We start from the raw sequence: 18,515 nt of genomic DNA on the forward strand, positions 1-18,515 counted from the left end.
GTTTTAAATTTATTCTTTCACACTTTTTTTGCAGATTGCTTAAAATGGTGGAAGGTGGCATCGTCAAGTACAAGCTGCACGATCGCTTACCGAAAGCCGAAATCTGTCCCCAGAATCTTGGCGGCACTGAGCGGCAGCTGAAGAACCGTGATCTCGTCATGACGTACTTCGTTATGGTGACCGGCTTCGTTACCTCGATTGTGGTGTTCGTCAGTGAGCTCGGTTTCCGGTATCTAAATCAGCGCAAGCTCAACGATCTCCTACAGCAGCAACCGTCCAAAAAGATCACTACCGAGCGGATCTCCTACCTGGGGAAACAGTTCACTGCTGGAGATTCACCGCCACCGCCGTACGCTGAAGTATTTAGCCGCCATCAGCTCAGTGTGCTCGGTAGCGAGCGAACCGGCAAGCTGTTCGATGATGGTCCCGGTCAGCTTGCAAATGGTGCCAACCGGCAGATGATTAACGGTCGCGACTATATGGTTGTGCGGGAAAAGAATGGGCTCGGTTCGAGGCTCATACCGATGCGTGCACCATCGGCTGCCATCTTTCATTACACGTATGCCAACTGAATTGTTTTGTATTAGTAATTTGTATCACCGCCGTACACGGACATGATCACCACATCTACAAAACATCAAACATCTACGCAAGTGTATGTATGTTGTGTTGTGTATACTAGAATTTGGTTTTTTGTGCTATTTAATTAAAGATAATTTGATCAACACTTTTTCCGGGTGAAATGAATTATAAGTTTGATGCAAAAATTGCGTAACAAACAATAGCAAACAGTGATACAATATGTCTTATTTCGTCTGTGTTTTTTCTCTCATTAAAATTATAACATTTTATCTAAATAACATAAACAAGAAATGCACCATTTTATCACATAACGCACAAAATCGTGTGACATTGCACAATGCAAATATGGCAAAACAGCTGAACTAGTGTAACGAAGGACTTTTAGCACCGATGTTAGAAATAGTAAAAAAAGTATGCCAAAGTTGCAATTCAATTTTGCATATTTTATAGTTTGCTAGTTTGTGATTCAAGTTTGAAGCATTTTGTATTGAAGGCACCCGTATCTTATATCTATATCCCCAGTGCGTTAATAATTGAAACATTGTTCATATTCTACATTGCATATGTATCAAGAAAGATACCAAAATATTAGAAAAAAAAACATTTAATCAAATTAAAAAACTATTTGTAGAATTGTTAGTTGGAAAAAATGTATTAAGAAATTTAGAATTTGCTTTGAATACAAAACTATGCATCGAGATGATATTATCTTTTTACATGTTTAAAATGAAAAATTAAAAATAACAATGAAGCGTTGGAATGATGATTAAGTTATGGAAGAAGTAAATGGAATTAAAAATACTAAATATTAACTAATATTGATGAGGAAAATGATAACGATGAAATAATGCATATTGTATCGCTCATTAAAAACATTTAACAGACTAAACTAACAATCAGTACGTTCGAAAAAGGTTTATACTTTCTTAATTCCTCTTTATGATTTTGCTTTCGTTACGTACACAACATACACAACACATCACACCACTAAAAGGGCAATATTATACCACCGATCACAGTAAAAAAAAATGAAGAAAATAAAATTTATGTGTTGCTTACATTCTGTTCACCTTAGGCGTGTTTTGTTTTATTGATAAAAAAAAGAATTATGTTATAAAATTTTGTTTCCATTTCTATTGTTAAATTCAATCAATCAAACAAACCTTTGTGAACCCCATTTCCATGCAAGATGCGATCATGTGTGAACCGTGTGCCCAATAGCTACAAGCTACAAGCGACTTGAAATATCACAGATCAGGGGCTGTGTCCATGCTAAAGGGTAACATTTACAGTCCGAAAAGCGATTTCAAATCGTCCATCGTTAGCTTGCTGCCCTTGTTCACCGTTCCGGTCAGTACGCCGTCCGCGATGCTAAGCTTGTGCTGCTGAAGGGCATGGATTTTTTGCTCTACCGTCTCACCGCACATAAATCTTGCAGAAAAAGAAAATCCAAATGGGACCCATTAGTATGCTGATGCACTGTCGTTCATTAAACACCCCGGGATGGTTACTTACTTCCAGATGAAAACGTGTTTCGTTTGACCAACGCGATAAATGCGATCCTGCGCTTGTGCCTCGAGCTGTGGATTCCAGTGTGGGTCGAGCAGAAAGAGATGATTCGCACCGACGAGATTCAAACCAACGCCTCCGGCCGTCAATGAGAGAAGCATAATCTATTGGGAGACAGAATAGAAAAAAAACAGAAATGTATTTTATATTAAAACTGAAGACCTGCTATCTGCGCAATTATTTACACATCTTCATCTAAGAAATAGTAATATAAACAAGGTCTTTTAAAACACACGGTTTATTTATTTAAAATTTTAAATACATCCATCACTTTATGTTTATTTCTTCTTTTTAGGAACATTTTCCATCTCCATCATAGCTTCATGATCCTTCTCCATCTGTTTCGAACGACGTCTGCCGAGAGGCGTCTTGCACCACCAGTACAGAAATGCTTCCTCTTCCTCCTTATACACCGGTTCGAGGGCACTGTAAAACGAAAGAACAACATTAGTCGAGTTTAAATGGCATTTCAGGACATTCTCTGCATTCTCTCACCTTAGCGCATTAATCAGTTCCAGATGCGTCAACGGATGTACCCTAAGCTGTAACATCCGTTTGCATGTAATCACCTCCCGTATGCAACGCACCACCGACCCAATCGTATAGCCATCGGATATTTTTGCCATCGCACCCGTATCGAACTGACGATGTACGCCACTGTAGTGACTGAGCAGTTCCTTCCAGGCGTACGATAGTGCGCCATAGTCTGGCCGAGGTATATAGATAAATCGCTGGTACGTTTGCACCATCAGCTTCATGTCCGCCTCCCACGGACAGTCGGATGTGCCGATCAGCATGATACGATCCTCGGGCTGTATATTCTTCACCAGCTTCGGTAAATCCTTCTTCAAACGTTTCGGATCCGTACGATCCGTTTTGGGAATTTTCTTCATGAAAGGTTTCTCCGCATCGCCAAAGTAAATCACGGACGGTTGCAGCAACCGTGACACTTTCGAGATCAGATGCATCAGCATTATGAGGCCCGATTTACCCGGATATTTACCGACAATATTCGGTGGACTGATATCAAACAGCACCGAACCGGTTTCGGTACAGATCGCGTGTACCAGCGACGTCTTACCGGATCCCTTCGGACCGGAAATAAGCAGCGACTTGATGCACGGTCCAAAGTTGCGTATTGTTTCGGAACCAAGTGGTAAAATGCAATACTGTTTAATTAGCTGCCGCACATCACCGGGCGATGGATTGAGGGCACTGCGCGCTGCGTAACTTAAGTCACCGACATACGCTTTGATCGGCGTTTCCGGATACTTCTTGATAATTCCGTTCGTGACGAGCTCCTCGAACAGAGATTCCGTCGTCCGATCGGGCGTAAGATCTTTGTCCTTCTTTTTCTTACCCTTCTTGCCACTACGCCGTGCTTTCTTGCTGCTTTTCTTAAGCTTCTTGCCACCGCGATCGCGCTCCAGTGCGATCTGCAATAGTTCCAGCTCCTGGCGCATGATTTCATCCACAATTCTGCGCAGTTCCGCCTCAACATCCGCGTACTTCTCCTCGTAGATCATATCGTCGTAATACGTCTGGCGCAAATTCTGCGACTCGTCCTTACCCTTCCAAATTTCCGTGTACTCCTCAATGCCACTCTTTATCTCCGGCAGAAAAGATGATTGCATCGGTTTAAATGCTTTATCGAGCCCTTCTTCTAGTGACAGTTCGCCCGGTTTCTTCTGAGCTAGCTTCTCTTTACCGCTTCCCTTCAACTTAGATTCCCTGGACGATAGAACAGACGAGCGGCTCATTTCGCTTTCCGTTCCTTGGCGACTTAGCAGATGTCTCGATCCACCTGCCTCCTCGGACGGGAAGTCTGGTAACCGTCCGGTCCGTTTCTGATACTCCTTAAACCATGTCCGAATCTCGTCGGCAATATCCTCCGTCATGGCGGCACCCTGCTTCACACTAATTTCCTCCTTCACGCGTACCAAGGAACGCTCGTAATCGTCCTGGAAGGTTTTTTGCTGTTTGTAGCGAAATTGCTTCAAATCTTCCAGCTCATCCACTGCCGTCCGGGCAGATGTAACCGGCGACGGTACCATACCGATCAGTATCATCTCTTCCATCTTCTTACGACGCGTTTGGCGCCGAGTGGCGTAACCACGCCACACTTTCTGAATTTTCATAGCCGCATTCAACCCGGTCGTCGATTTATCGCGGCTACTGTCCGGTTTACCTTTTTCCTTCAATATTTTCAACTCCTTCATAAACTGAGCCCTGAGCCGACCCTGGCGGGCACGCTCGTGCGTTTGAATTATCCGTATGGCCTCCAGTTCGCTCAATTCCTCCTCCACAACCTCCTCATCGAGTGCACCGATTTTCTTCAGTATATCATCCATAAATTTTTTCCGCTCATTTAGTTGCTCTTCACGTTCGCGTCGAAAGTAACGCGGCACATTTACTTCCATGCTGAGCGGCGTTAGACTTAGCTTTTCAACGATCGTGTCATTGTAGCTGAATTCCGTCATGTCAATAATGACCAGATCGTGCTTCAGCTCCAGCATTCGACCGAGACAGTTGTCCAGCAGCTTGCGGATCAGAATCCTTTTCTGCGGCTGTACGATCTGATCGTAGATCTCTTCCAAGCGGTTCGAAATCACCAAATAGCGAAGATACAGTTCGTACACCTGGCCCTGTATTTCACCTCGGTCGTGCTGTGCTTCAATCGCTTGATACTCGAAGTCATTGACGGCTAGCTTTTCTAGATCTTTTTGTGCTCCTGTCCAGAGCAAATTAAACGTACGGTTCGACATGTTCGCTTCTTAGTTGAAGAGACCCTCAAGAACTGTTTATTGTACACGAAGAACTTTCCACTTCTAGTCGACATTCTTCACGAATATTGATGACCGATAAACAGAGGACTGTTACCACGCAACACAAATAAACATTGCTATGGGAGATGCAGCAAAACTCACCGCTCAACAGGTCAACACTGTTTGAATTAGCATTACGCATTTAGGTGTTAACATTTCAGACCGTAATACTAGACTAGAAAATGCGAAATACGAAGGTTTAAATAGTCCAAATCGAAAAATTTATTCTGAATATAATTCTTCAAAGACCCAAGTAAAAAATGAATTCTTTGTAAAGTAAGTATAGAATATGCATATAATTCAAGTCTTCAAAATTGGGGCGGCCCGGTGGTGCATGTGATAAATGGCGCCAGTCCACACGGCAGGACCGTGTAAAAATCCCATCCGGACCCGTCCCCCCGTAGCAGGGACTGACTATCCTGCTACGTGGTAAATAAGTCTTGATACGGCCAGGCCGTTCTAACCGAGCCAGAAGAGGTCTTCAAAATAGCAAAATAAGTGTTGCCACGATGATACAGTAGTAATGACGAATGCTTCTTACACGATAGGATCGGTATCAAATCCCTTCCCGACCATTCCACCATACGCAGGACTGACTAACTTGCTACTTTAGGTAACTAACGTCAAGTCTCCAGGAATGACTCCATGCAACTGAGGTTGTAGTATCACAAAAGTTATCAGAAGACTTTGCAAAAGTTAATTAATCAATCTCTCTCTCTCTCTCTCTCTCTCTCTCTCTCTCTCTCTCTCTCTCTCTCTCTCTCTCTCTCTCTATCTCTCTCTCTCTCTCTCTCTCTCTCTCTCTCTCTCTCTCTTCTTGGCTTCAACGACCTTACAGGTCACGTAGGCCATTTCTGGCTTACTAGACTTATTTTACCACGTAGCCGGATAGTCAGTCCTTTCGGGGTCGCCCCTAATCAATAGACGTATCAATAATTGTCGATATCGTTCAGCAATAATTTTTTAGCGGCAATGATCCTTCGGCAACCAAAACCGCACAAAAACCCAACCATGCGGAACAAGATCGTAAGTGGTTTTAAAACCAAATAATTAATAAATTACTTATACATTTATACATTTATAATATGTTCGATAATATTCTAACATGAATCTTATGGAGGGCATATACATTTTTGACAAAAATAATTGACTGCGTTTGTGGAAGTATTTAAAAAAGGGAAAAAAATTACATAGAATTACATTTGACTTTACATACCTTAGACTTTCCGGATGGTTTGTTAAACGCCACCACAATATCGTTCCGCAGCTTGACCGGAACCTTGCCCGTCAGCGACACATGTGGCACGTTCCGTGCCGATAGATGGGAGCCCAAAATTTCCAGCATGCTAGTCCACTGCGAAACGACGATCGCCTTATCGTCGGTGGAAAATATTTTCTCCTCCAGCAATTGCATCGTTCGTTCAATCTTCGAACTGGCGCGATCGATACGGAAGATCGGGTTGGATTTAAGCAACACCTTCGAGGCCGCCTTTGCCATTTCTTCCGGCCGGTCGAACTTATCGGACAGATTTAACGAAATTTCACCTTTACCATCACCACCGTTCGCCAGATTTGTTTCGTGTTCTGCAATCACGTCGTTCAGTTTCAGCTTGTTCAGCTGTCCCAACAGATCGACCTCAGTCTCAATGTTTGTCTCATCACCGTCGGCTAGCCCAAGGTTGCCCTGATCGTCATCGGACAGCATCTGGTAGATCAATCCCGGATGGCAACATATTTGCCGCAGGCGAAGCAACAGCACCAAAATCTGATGCTGCTTCACCTCCTTTCCGTCCTCGTTGTGCATGCTTTTCAGCTTTTGGTGTACCTTATCGAATGCGTAATTCTGACCACCGCGCTGACTAAACGTCGGCCGACTGCCACCGAACCCGTAGTTAATGGCATGCTCTTTTTCTGCCCGTTGGTGTAAAAACTGCGCAAACAGATGCTTCGAGTACATAAGCACCTTCTGATAGACGTTCATCTCGTCCTTCTCTAGCTGCACCTCGATCACTTCGATCGTTTTACTCGGCAGATTCGCGAGGGCGCCGCGTTCCTGCAATTCTTTTTTCGTGCGCCGCAACATGATCGACTTCATAATGGTATTCAAACGCATCGCACCGCCAGCCGTTTTGTTGTCGATCCATCGCTTCCAATGCACCAGATCGTTGAACGGTGTACAGCGCAGAAACTTCATCAGCGCGTACACGTCCATCTCCTTGTTCTGGATCGGTGTGCCGGTAAGCAACCATCTGTATCGGCCCTTCAGCCCGCAGCACGATTCGGACATGTTGCTCTTGTGGTTGCGAATGACATGCGCTTCGTCCAGTATGATGCGCTCCCAGTTTACGCCATACACTCCATCGCCACCCCGTCCCGTAACCTTGCTCTCCCGCGATACGATATTATACGTCGTGATGACGATGTCGTACTTTGCCAGATGACGCGGTTTCGTTTCCCGCTGCGTTCCGTGGTGCACACATACGGACAAACTGTTGTGCTTTACCCGATTCGTTATCTCGCCTTCCCATTGGCGCATAAGCGACGCTGGACACACGATTAGTGTACCGCCCGCATAGTAATCCTTACGGCCCTTACCCTTCCAACCACCGTTCGGGTTCAGGTTTTCATCGTCCTCGTTCTCACTTTCGCTTGCACGCTCCAGCAGCTCCCCGTCCGGATCGAGTTCGGCCGATTTCAACACCAGCGAGATCATGCTCAGCGTCTTTCCGAGACCCATATCGTCGGCAAGAATGCCTCCGCGCGGTTTCTGTGTCTCGCGCCACAGCATCCAGGCTAGCGCGTGCCGCTGATGGGCCATCAGTTCGATCTTGAGCAGCTTGGGCGGATCGGCTAGCGTATCCTCCGTAGGACACGTTTCAATCGACTTGTGCAACGTCGCCAAACGGTCCATCGTAAGCAGCTTTTGGTTTTCGAACGTTGCCATACCCTGCTTTCCCGTGTGTCGCGGTTGAAGATCGTCTGCTGTTTTCTTGATCGCGTCCCACGATATATATTCGCCACGCTGACCAGCACTACTGTTCGCGCTAGCATCACGCGAGCTTTCTGCGCTTCGCCGGGACTGGTCGAAGGTTTGCTGAATCGTTTTCTTGATTCCCTTGCTCGGTGTGGCCCGCGTCATTTCGATGTCCTTGGATATTTCGAATATTTGAGACTTAATCTCTGCCAAACGGCGCACCAACCCGGCCCCCTTGTCCGGCAGCTTGACACTGTTCTTCATTACGCCCTCGATCAGTACAAGCTGACTCTTGAGATCGGCCATACGGCGCACTTTAGCATCGTACTCGCTTTGCGATACTCGCTGCTTCGGTTGATCACGCACAAACGCCGTTATGGTCGGTTGTACAAGGTTCTGCGGGACAGGTTTAACATCGGGTCGTACATTAGGCTGTGACACACCCTGGAACTTTACTTCATCCTCATCCTCGCTGCTAAGGGAAAGAATTTCTTGCGATTTTTCTATCAATCTCACGCTGCTTGAGTCATTGTTTCCGCTCTGTTCCGATTCAGAGCGCTTCGTTTTTACATCATCCTCCGCTGCAATGTGAGTGGAAGAAAGCTTTTCTCCAATCGACGCACGCATACTGATCGAGTGCCGACCACCGGTGTAGGACAATTCGCCACGCGTTTGATTACGCTCATCTCTATGTGCATGGGAACCTTCTTCGGATTTTAGCGTCGAGGAGAGTTTTGTACTGATTGTGTTATGTTCATCATCGTCTAGTTGCAATGATGCTGATAAGTTGTTGCCTTTTCCAACGTTTGGTGGAGCACCTTCCGCATCGTAACTGTGCATTGGCAGCGAAGTATCGAAGGAATTATTTCGATTCCTACCACCATTGTCATCTTCGTCATCCGAGACGATTATCTTCTTCCGGCTTTTGCGAGCAGTAGTTATAATTTCGTCCTCACTATCGCTAGCACCACCTGTACGCTCATCACCGCTAGGATCTTCGTCGTCGCTAGTGCCGGCAGCCGCAATACCATGAATACTCATACGAGTCATCGGTGAAAACGCACGACGTTCCACCTCATCCTCACCCTCCTCTTCATCGCTGCTCGGCTCATCGTCACGGAACGTCCCATCGTTTGTTTGATCTTGATCTTCCTGCTCGCTCTCATCACTGGGGTTGTCTTCCGCATGTCTCGGATGCAAGGACATCCGTTTACTCTGACGTTTCTTCATCTGCAGCACCATATTTTCCTCTTCACTAGCAGCAGACGAATTGTTTACACTGTTAACAGACGACTCAATTGTTCCTGACGAATCGGCTGTGTACGAAAAAAAATGATTTAGTCCTTTGCAGTCTTTTATGTCCAACAGGTGTCACCTTTCGGCATATACCACCAACTTACTTTCATCGATCACAATCGATTCAGCGTCCCGGTACTTTCTGAACGATTGGTTCTCTGTTGGGCAAAGAAAATGTGTAAAACAATATAGTGGACATGTGATCGTAGGTTTTGTTCCGGTCAAACATAACACTATTGCGCTTACCCACGAGCGAATCTTCTTCCGCAGAATCCTCGACGTAGAAGTTCTGTGCTGACATCTTGGATTAAGTTTTCTCTAGCGCGTATTATTCACACAATACAATCAAAAGCTTAAAAATGGCTGCACTTGCTTGTGTATCAAACAATCGATACAGTGTCGTCTTTTATAATGGGGTTGTAATCAATTTAGCTTTACATTAAACGCAATATGAACTAAGAAGATCGCTCGCGCATTTGTACACATAAACAAACCGTTTGCCAATGTATGCTTTGCTGCGAGAAGCGCCAACAACCGTTGCTCACAATGAACGATTCGAATTCTGCCTTGTCAAGAGCATGTCCCCAGAGTACGCCAATGCTTGAAGTGTCAAATGTTTTTGACATTCGTGAAGCATTTCATCAAGCGTTTCGTCGAGTATTGAAAAAAACACGTAAATTTAAATTTTTCTTAAAAAAGGTATTATAGTTTCTAGATAAGATAGATCAGAACATCGGGGTAGAAAAAAATATGTTATGTGATTCGAAAGAAATACTTGGGATGTGTGAAGAATACACCCAAATTCAATAAAGGAGGGAGAAAACTATGTAACGAAACAAATGGCACTAAGAAGTTGAAAAACCATGTTTTCATTTAGATTTACCAAGAAATAATACATAAAGTTATCTAATTTCAAAAGCAGTTTTTTGTACGAGCGGTGGTGCATCCTATGTTGGCCCTTGATAATTGTTTGACAACATAAATCAGCTGTTGCCGTTTTGCTATGGTGTGCGTTAAATTGTACCGTGACGTCATCACGCAGAATCGATTTTTCCAGCCCATACATGCACACACACACACACAGACGGTGCGTAGCTGTCAAAAGTTTTCCATCGCCCAATTTTCTCAAACCGTGTTACAAAGGATCGCTGGAACATTGCTGGCAGTCGGGGGAGTTTTTGTTCCACCGCTTGGAGTGGTTCGTTGGTCGGCTGGTGAAAATGTCCTCTACCGTCTTTCATCGCCGGTGCGGCAAACGGATTACGCTGACGAACGGGAACCGCACGGCGATGCGAAATGTGAGCGAATTTAACCATGGACTTGTGCTGAGTGCCGAACCTTTGCAGGATGATGTCCTTTTTGAGGTGCGAATCGATGAGAAGGTATGTGTTATTGTTGGCGTGAATGTACCGGAAGATACTTCTCACCAAGGGATCCCGTTTTGCAGATACAAGCATGGAGTGGAAGCATTGAAATCGGCATCACGACGGTCAATCCAGAATCGACCGAATTGCCACCGTGTGCAATGAAGCTGCGCAACACTACCTGGGTAATGTCCGGGATTTCCGTACTAAACGATGGTCTACTGCTGGTAGAATCGTATGGGCTCGATTTGGAAAAGCTGGGCGAAGGGGACCGCGTCGGCGTGCAGCGTACCGCCCGTGGTGAGCTGGTGTTCTACGTAAACGGCGAACCACAAGGTGTAGCCGCACTGGACATACCACGCCAGGTTTATGCACTGGTGAACCTGTACGGTAAATGCGTGCAAGTAACGATAACATCCGGCCAGCTAGCGGATCTTCCCGGCGAGTATGGGGCTTGCACTTCATCGGAAGATGTCAGCGCATCACCACAAATATCGCAAAATATAGACCTACCTATGTCGGTGGAAATGTCCGTAAACGGTGGAACGGCAACGACCGCCACTGTAGTTGCTGCGACTTCATCCAGTTCCGCAATAACGTCCAGCACGGAGGGAACATCCGATCCGAGCGATAAGCTCCGGTTTCATACACGCTGCGGATCGTTAGTTAAGCTGAGCGCCAACTGTCGTACGGCCGAACGACGCCGACCGCTGGATGAGTTTAACAATGGCGTGGTAATGACACATCGGCCACTGTGGGATAACGAGCTGTTTGAGATACGCATCGATCGGTTGGTTGATAAATGGTCTGGCTCGATCGAGGTAGGCGTAACGACACACTGTCCCTCGGCTTTGCAGTTCCCAGCGACTATGACCAACCTGCGCAGCGGAACAATCATGATGTCCGGGTGCGGCATACTGACGAACGGGAAGGGAACGCGCCGCGAGTATGGCGAGTTCAATCTGGACGAGTTGCGCGAAGGTGACCGTGTGGGTATGATGCGAAAGTCGAACGGCAATCTACATTACTACATTAACGGACGGGATCAGGGCGTTGCGGCGACACGCGTGGCCCAAACGCTTTGGGGTGTGATTGATCTGTACGGTATGACCATCAAGGTGACGATCGTGGATCGGGACGAACGTGAGCAGCGCAATCTGGTAATGCGCCGCAACCATCTGTTAAGCATGCCGGCCCAGATACAGGAGCTTCCGCTTAGTAGCTTACCGCACGCGGTCACTACGGCCGGCAGCCCATCCGAAGCGGACTGTGTCGGTTCGGCATCGACGCTGCTCGATCGGCTGCTGTTTCACCAGATGTGCGGTTCCCACGCGAGTGTCACGCACAGCGGCCGTACGGCACTGCGCCCGAATGCGTCGGACGACTTTAACAATGGCGTGGTGCTAACGCGCCGTCCACTGCGCCCGAACGAACTGTTCCAGGTGCGACTGGAGCGCGTCGTCACCAAGTGGGCCGGCTCGATCGAGATGGGCGTCACGACGCACAGCCCGACCGAGCTCGATTTCCCCTTCACGATGACGAACGTCCGCACGGGCACGTGGATGATGACCGGGAACGGTGTCATGCACAACGGCATGACCGTGATCGAGCAGTACGGCCAAAATCTGGACCGCTTGCAGGTGGGCGATCGGGTTGGCGTGGTGCGGAAGGATGACGGTACGCTACATTTCTGGGTGAACGGTATCGATCAGGGTCCGGCCGCCACCAACGTACCGGAGAAGGTGTACGGCGTGATCGATCTGTACGGGCAGGCCGCCCAAGCATCGATCGTCGATACGTCCGAGTGCGGTACGCCCGATACGGGCAACTCGACCATCTCCAACACGACCCTCTTCCCGTCGGCCGAACCACGGATGCGCTTCAACACGTGCGTACACGGGCGTAATGCGCACATTATAAACGGTGGCCTAACCGCCTGCCGACCGAAAGCACTGGCCGAGTTTAATGACGCGATCGTGTTTAGCAGCCGGCCCCTGCGCCAGCGGGAACTGTTCGAGATCGTACTCGATACGGTGGTCGACCGGTGGAATGGCAGCATCGAAATCGGTGTGACCGCAATGCGACCGGACGAGCTGTCCCTGCCGAGTACGGCGACCGATCTCGAGCACGATACGATCATGGTTTCCGGCACGACACTCCTGCTGAATGGCTGTACCGTGCGGAGCGATCTACCGTTCGATCTCGATGCGCTCGGCCAGGGCTCGCGGGTTGGCGTTATGCGCAACGGCGACGCGATCCATTTCTCCATCAACGGTATCGATCTCGGTGCGTTCTACGATTCGAAGGCACCGAACCTGTACGCCGTGGTCGATCTGTACGGGCAGTGTGCGCAGGTGAGCATTACGGCACCGACACACGCCGGCACCGGACCGGGTAGTGGTGTCGGCGCAAATGGCGATCTGCGCGCCCCGTACGCGATCAGCGAAAACTCGCAGAGTCTGCAGGCAACGTCCGTCATACAGCCGATGGCGCTGGTAGAATCGAAGCATCGCTGGTCATGCATATCCGCCAATGCCGTAACGCTCGGTCACAACTGGACGTTGGCTTCGCGTGGTACCAGCACGGCCCTATCGCACTGTCTTGTGTTTTCCGATCGACCGCTCGTACCGGGCGAAACGTTCGAGATCAAAATTACCGAGGTGAACCCACTGTATGCCGGATGTTTGCGGGTCGGTGCAACCGATCTAAACCTCTGCGATGAGCATGTGCGCAAAAACATCCCGATCAGTATGCGCCGCATACCGGCAAACGTGTGGTACGTCAGTGGTAACGAAGTGCGCCACAATTCGACACTGTTACAGCGGTCCCTGGCATCGCTCGAATGGTTACGCGTAGGCGATCGCATCGGCATCGAGCTAACATCGAGCAGAACGTTACGGATCTTGCTTAACTCGGAAGATATGAATATAACCTTCACAAATTTGCCCGATTCGGCCGATGTGTTCGCGGTGGTTGAGTTGATTGGTTCGACCATGGCCGTGCAGGTAATTTCATCCCAAGGTCCCACCTCTCCCCTGCGACCTTGCAGCCTTCGACTGCAGGATTCCCTCGAGCTGGGGCTCGATCCGCTAAACAAGCAAGACTCAATGCTGGAATCGATCGATTCCGACAGTCTGGCGATGGAGTTTTCCGAGCTGTATTTGGGCAAAAATGTGTCGCTGTTCGATGAACGTAAATCTGCTGCCCGGTTGCAATCGTACAACCATGCGATCGTTTGTCTGTCCCGTCCGCTCTGCAAAGGTCACAGTGTGAGTGTGCGCGTGAATGCGATCAACACACAGTGGAAGGGTACGATCGCGGTTGGAGCACTTGGTGCCGCACCCGGTGCTTCCCCCACACAGTTTCCCTTCCCAACCTCGGCCATTCTGTTCCGGCGTCCGTGCTGGATAGTGACGCACGATTACGTCAATATTAACGGTACGAAAACACAATCCCGGTACGGTGAGCTGCTGGATTCTATACAGCCCGGCACAATCATTACGCTCACGTTGACACACAGCGGCAGTTTGCTGATCACCTGCGGACAAACACAGCTCGAAGAGTTGGCAACTGGTTTGCCACACCACGTTTATCCCGTGTTCGATCTGTACGGCAAATGTGAACGGGTAACGATCTACAACGGCGATCCCAAGAATGGTAGCCCGATTGCGGAAGAGCTGGCAGTATTGCCGAACGAACCACCGCGCATGGTTGGTGGCCAGATGGGAGGCACAGTTGGTGTTGGTGGTGTTCCGAACGATGCAAGCGTTCTCGGTTCCGGACAAATGGTTGCTGGCACCGCACTGGACAACGGGGAAAATGTACCCCAATGTGAAAAGGCAGACTTGGAAGTGCACGAGAAGGAAACGGATCAAACGGTTGCATACCAACCGGTGGCGACTACTTCTAGCACATCAAATGCGATGTTCGTATCAAAGTGTTTTTTTTTTTAATTGAATTCGCGCCATTTTGTAATGTTGAATTTACCGGTACCGTTATTTTAGGAGCCGCTCCGTGATGGACTGCGTGTCGGAGAATTTGCTGATGAATATATCGATTAAAATACGTACCGCAAACGAAGCACGCAATCAGGAGCTATCGAATTCTTGGTAAATGGAACTATTTTCTCTTGATCGGATGGGTTTGAAGTTCATAATATAACAATTTTGTTGTTGTCTCTGTTTTACAGCTGCTTGCGCGATTCTCTTCAGCTGCAGCATTCGACTAATCTCAACATTCAGCGAAGCCAGAGTACGCATCGGTTCAATGCGAACGCAATGCAGGGCAGCTTTGACAGCAATCGTGGCGGTGGTGATCAATCGCAATCGATGAGTTCGGGTAACTACGACGAGGGTTTCGAGGACTATCAGCATCGTCCGGCCCTTACCGCCGCAGCAAATTCTTCTAGTGCGACCACGCTTAGTACGGCTGGCGTTGAAACGAACACAATCGATCGTGCGGTTGGTGCGGAAGAAAACACCGACACCAACTATCTGGACGAGGTGGTAGAATCGAGCATAGATTTCAACAGCCTACAGCTGAGCAGTGCCGTCGGTCCCGCTGGTGATACAGATTGTGACACGAATCTGACGGATGTTAATCAAAACATAACCGCGGACGAGTCGCTTGACGATGAGGACGATGGTGATGATGTGGATGAGGATCGCGATCGTAACACGTTGGCGAACAATCGTCGCACAAAGCTTGGGCTGCAGTTGCAGACTGTTGGAGGAAGTTCAGTGCTGAACGCAGCACCATCGGCATCCGTTTCCTGTTCCACGCGACCCTTTGCAGCGATCCAACGGTTAGCACCGGAAGGTGCCGAAAATGTGGAAGACACCGCGCAGCAGCAACGCACCCAGAAACCATCCGTACCGACTGCGTACGGTTCTACGATATTTCCACCACCGGTAGAAAACCGTGACTGTGACTATCTGAAGCTGGTGATGAGCTTCAAGCGAACGCTTATGCTACCGGATGCATTCTTCGTCGATGAACCGTGTGCGTGCTATTGTACCACCTGTCAGCTACCGGTGGCTGGTGCAGGTTCGCCAAACATCGTTAAAAACTGGGTACGCTTCCGATTGAATCAGCTGATGGTGCAGGGAGGTTGTGTCGTGAACACGGCGGACGATTTCGTTTGGACGACTGCATATTACAATACGCGCGTCGACAAGATACGATCCGTGTTGGATCACGGCCAACCGTTACCAATAGGTGAGGGTGTGCTTTAGCGTTATGGGAAATGGTAACGATAATGATGGTCTTTTCCCTCCCTTTTAGAAACCGGCCAACTGCATCCGGACTCATCGTCAGCCACATCAACGCTGAATGATAATTTCATCCCCGGTACGCATATATTGTTGCGTTCGGTTCCGGACGCAACCGAGCCTGTTAGCGTAACGGCCACATCCAATGCTGGCAGCACTACCCGCGGCCGTCCGTTTCCGCTTCGTTACATGGTGAATGGACAGTTTTTCCACATTAAAACCGCGTTCGAGGTGCGGGTTCGTGCACAATCACTTTCCGCCGTTGACCGGGACGGTGAACAGCCAAGAGTAATGCAGACAGAGGGTACTAGCGCATCGGGCAGTGCTGGATGTGGGACGGCAGCTGTAGCAACGACGTCGCTGGCTTCGACCGCAGCTAATAGCAGCAACCATGCAAATGATTTCACATTCCGCTCCTGGACCACAAAGGAGGTAGATGCGTGCGTACTTACCGCACTGCTCATTCATCTCATACCGAACTAAGGGCGAGCGTAGTAGTAGCGAGGCTCAGCGTATTACATTTTGCCTAATCTATGTCAAAGCAGCTTTATAAACTAAGATTTCATGTCCTCTCTCTAGAATCTGGAATATTTCTATATAAAATTTTGTGACCAGCGCATCCGAATGTTGAGTGAGTGGAGTGCAGATATTGGGTATTGGTTGGATTTTCTCTTTTTCTTATGCGAATTTCTTGCCCTTGATCACTTCAAGGTAGTGTTGGGTAATGGGATCCGGATTCTGGGATTCGATCCTTCCTCGGATCAATCCGGATTCAATCCCATATCTTGGATTGCCTGGATTCCGAATCTGGATTGGGATCCAAAACAAGAGTCCGGATCCTTCAGGATTCGTTTTTAACAGGGATTCGGATCGGATTCGTAGGATCGATCCCAAGGTGGATCCGGATCGGTCGGATCGAATCCCACTTGGGAGCGATATTTCACATCACTACTTCAAAGAGTCAACGTCATCAGACGTACAACTGGGACGTATCCGATCACTGACGCTCGTCATCGGGCATTCTGGAAGATATATGTCCCTAGCAGAGCATTAAGATTCTACCAATTTTAAGATCACTGACGTTCCTTATCTTTTCTTCTCATTTAAACATTTATGCTGCAAGTAGAGCGTTTCTTCAATTCTAAACCACGGACTAGCGTTCTTCTCTTCTTCTTCTTCTTTTCTGGCCTGCTCATGGTCGAGCACGTCGCGTAGACATGGCCTGGTCGCCAATCCGTTTCCAGGAAACTCGGTCCAGTGCTGCAGTCCTCCATCCACGGCTGCATCCGATCTCCGACAGGTTTGACTCCACCTGATCCAGCCAACGAGCTCGCTGTGCTCCTCTCCGCCTCGTGCCGAACGGATCGTTGACGAGCACCTTCCTGGTGGGGCATTAGTCCGGCATCCTCATCACGTGCCCCAGCCATCGTATCCTTCCGGCTTTGACCACCGTCAGGATATCTGCACCGCCAAACAGCTCAGCTAGCTCGTGGTTCATTCTCCTTCTCCACACGCCCTGCTCGCACACACCGCCAAAGAGAGTCCTTATCACCCGCCGTTCGAAAATAGCGAGTGCATTGGCATCCTCCGTTAGCAGAGTCCAGGACTCGTACCCGTAGAGGACTACCGGACGTATCAGTGTGCGATATATCGTGCATTTCGTGTGTTGCTGGAGCCTTCTGGATCGCAGGAGTTTGTGGAGCCCGTAGTAGGCACGATTTCCCTGAACAATGCGCCTTCGGATTTCGCTGCTCATGTTGTTGTCCGAAGTTACGATCGTACCAAGGTAGCAGAACTCCTCTACCACCTCGAGATCGTCGCCGTCAACTGATACTCTGCTCCCGAGTCGGGCTCTATCACGGTCAGAGCCTCCGGCAAGCAGGTACTTTGTCTTCGTCGCATTGATCCTCAATCCAATTCTGTCAGCCTCGCGTTTCAGTCGGGTGTACGCGTCGCACACCGCCGCAGATGTCCGTCCGATGATGTCGATGTCATCCGGGAAGCCAAGAAATTGGAGAGAACGGGTGAAAATCGTGCCCCGGATGTCGAAGCCCGCGTTCATATTGGATTAATTATAGCGATCCAATATCACCAATGTCTAAAACGATCATCAACTTGGACGTATCCGATCACTGACACTCGTCATTGGGCATTCTAGAATATATATATCCCTAGCAGAGCATTAAGATTCTACCAATTTCTAGATCACTGACGTTCCTTACCTTTTCTTCTCATTTAAACATTTATGACCCAAGTAGAGTATTTCTTCAATTCTAAACCACGGACTAGCGTTCATATTGGATTAATTATAGCGATCCAATATCACCAATGTCTAAAACGATCATCAACTTGGACTTATCCGATCACTGACGCTCGTCATCGGGCATTCTAGAATATATATATCCCTAGCAGAGCATTAAGATTCTACCAATTTCTAGATCACTGACGCTCCTTATCTTTTCTTTTAATTTAATCATTTATGGCTCAAGTAGAGTATTTCTTCAATTCTAAACCACGGACTAGCGTTCATATTGGATTAATTATAGCGATCCAATATCACCAATGTCTAAAACGATCATCTTTGTTGATGTTGATCTTGGTTTTGTTTTTTTCAATTCGAATTTGTAGAATTCTA

General features: G+C 48.1%; 3 protein-coding genes across 6 annotated transcripts in view; 2 read left to right on the forward strand and 1 right to left on the reverse strand.

The window, feature by feature from the left end:
- Positions 1 to 1,651, forward strand: part of LOC125770825 (glutamate receptor ionotropic, kainate 2) — a 28,076-nt gene extending 26,425 nt beyond the window's left edge. For both annotated transcript variants that reach the window (XM_049440828.1, XM_049440827.1), the window contains exon 5: positions 35 to 1,651. In XM_049440828.1, coding sequence (XP_049296785.1) covers positions 35 to 572 — 538 coding nt within the window. In that variant the 3' untranslated portion in view covers positions 573 to 1,651. The remainder of the gene's footprint in view (positions 1 to 34) is intronic.
- Positions 1,629 to 9,766, reverse strand: LOC125770823 (transcription termination factor 2). 3 transcript variants are annotated; one of them, XM_049440822.1, is made up of 5 exons: positions 9,493 to 9,766; positions 9,351 to 9,404; positions 6,193 to 9,266; positions 2,098 to 2,255; positions 1,629 to 2,013 (listed from the first exon to the last, which is right to left on the reverse strand). In XM_049440822.1, the coding sequence occupies exons 1-5, from the start codon at positions 9,545 to 9,547 to the stop codon at positions 1,869 to 1,871; spliced, it is 3,486 nt and encodes a 1,161-aa protein (XP_049296779.1). In that variant the 5' UTR covers positions 9,548 to 9,766; the 3' UTR covers positions 1,629 to 1,868. The 3 variants fall into 3 exon arrangements, with proteins under 3 accessions (XP_049296779.1, XP_049296781.1, XP_049296780.1); XM_049440824.1 differs by lacking the exons at positions 6,193 to 9,266; positions 9,351 to 9,404; positions 9,493 to 9,766 and adding exons at positions 2,451 to 2,577; positions 2,647 to 5,095 and having other exon boundaries at positions 1,720 to 2,013; XM_049440823.1 differs by lacking the exons at positions 1,629 to 2,013; positions 2,098 to 2,255; positions 6,193 to 9,266; positions 9,351 to 9,404; positions 9,493 to 9,766 and adding exons at positions 2,374 to 2,577; positions 2,647 to 5,100.
- Positions 9,767 to 10,180: 414 nt separating this feature from the next.
- Positions 10,181 to 16,461, forward strand: LOC125770822 (neuralized-like protein 4). The gene is made up of 5 exons (XM_049440821.1): positions 10,181 to 10,628; positions 10,694 to 14,535; positions 14,615 to 14,719; positions 14,800 to 15,827; positions 15,894 to 16,461. The coding sequence occupies exons 1-5, from the start codon at positions 10,311 to 10,313 to the stop codon at positions 16,361 to 16,363; spliced, it is 5,763 nt and encodes a 1,920-aa protein (XP_049296778.1). The 5' UTR covers positions 10,181 to 10,310; the 3' UTR covers positions 16,364 to 16,461.
- Positions 16,462 to 18,515: the final 2,054 nt, after the last annotated feature.

The sequence above is a fragment of the Anopheles funestus genome, chromosome 3RL (genome assembly GCF_943734845.2).
Source record: "Anopheles funestus chromosome 3RL, idAnoFuneDA-416_04, whole genome shotgun sequence".
Classification (NCBI taxonomy): domain Eukaryota; kingdom Metazoa; phylum Arthropoda; class Insecta; order Diptera; family Culicidae; genus Anopheles; species Anopheles funestus.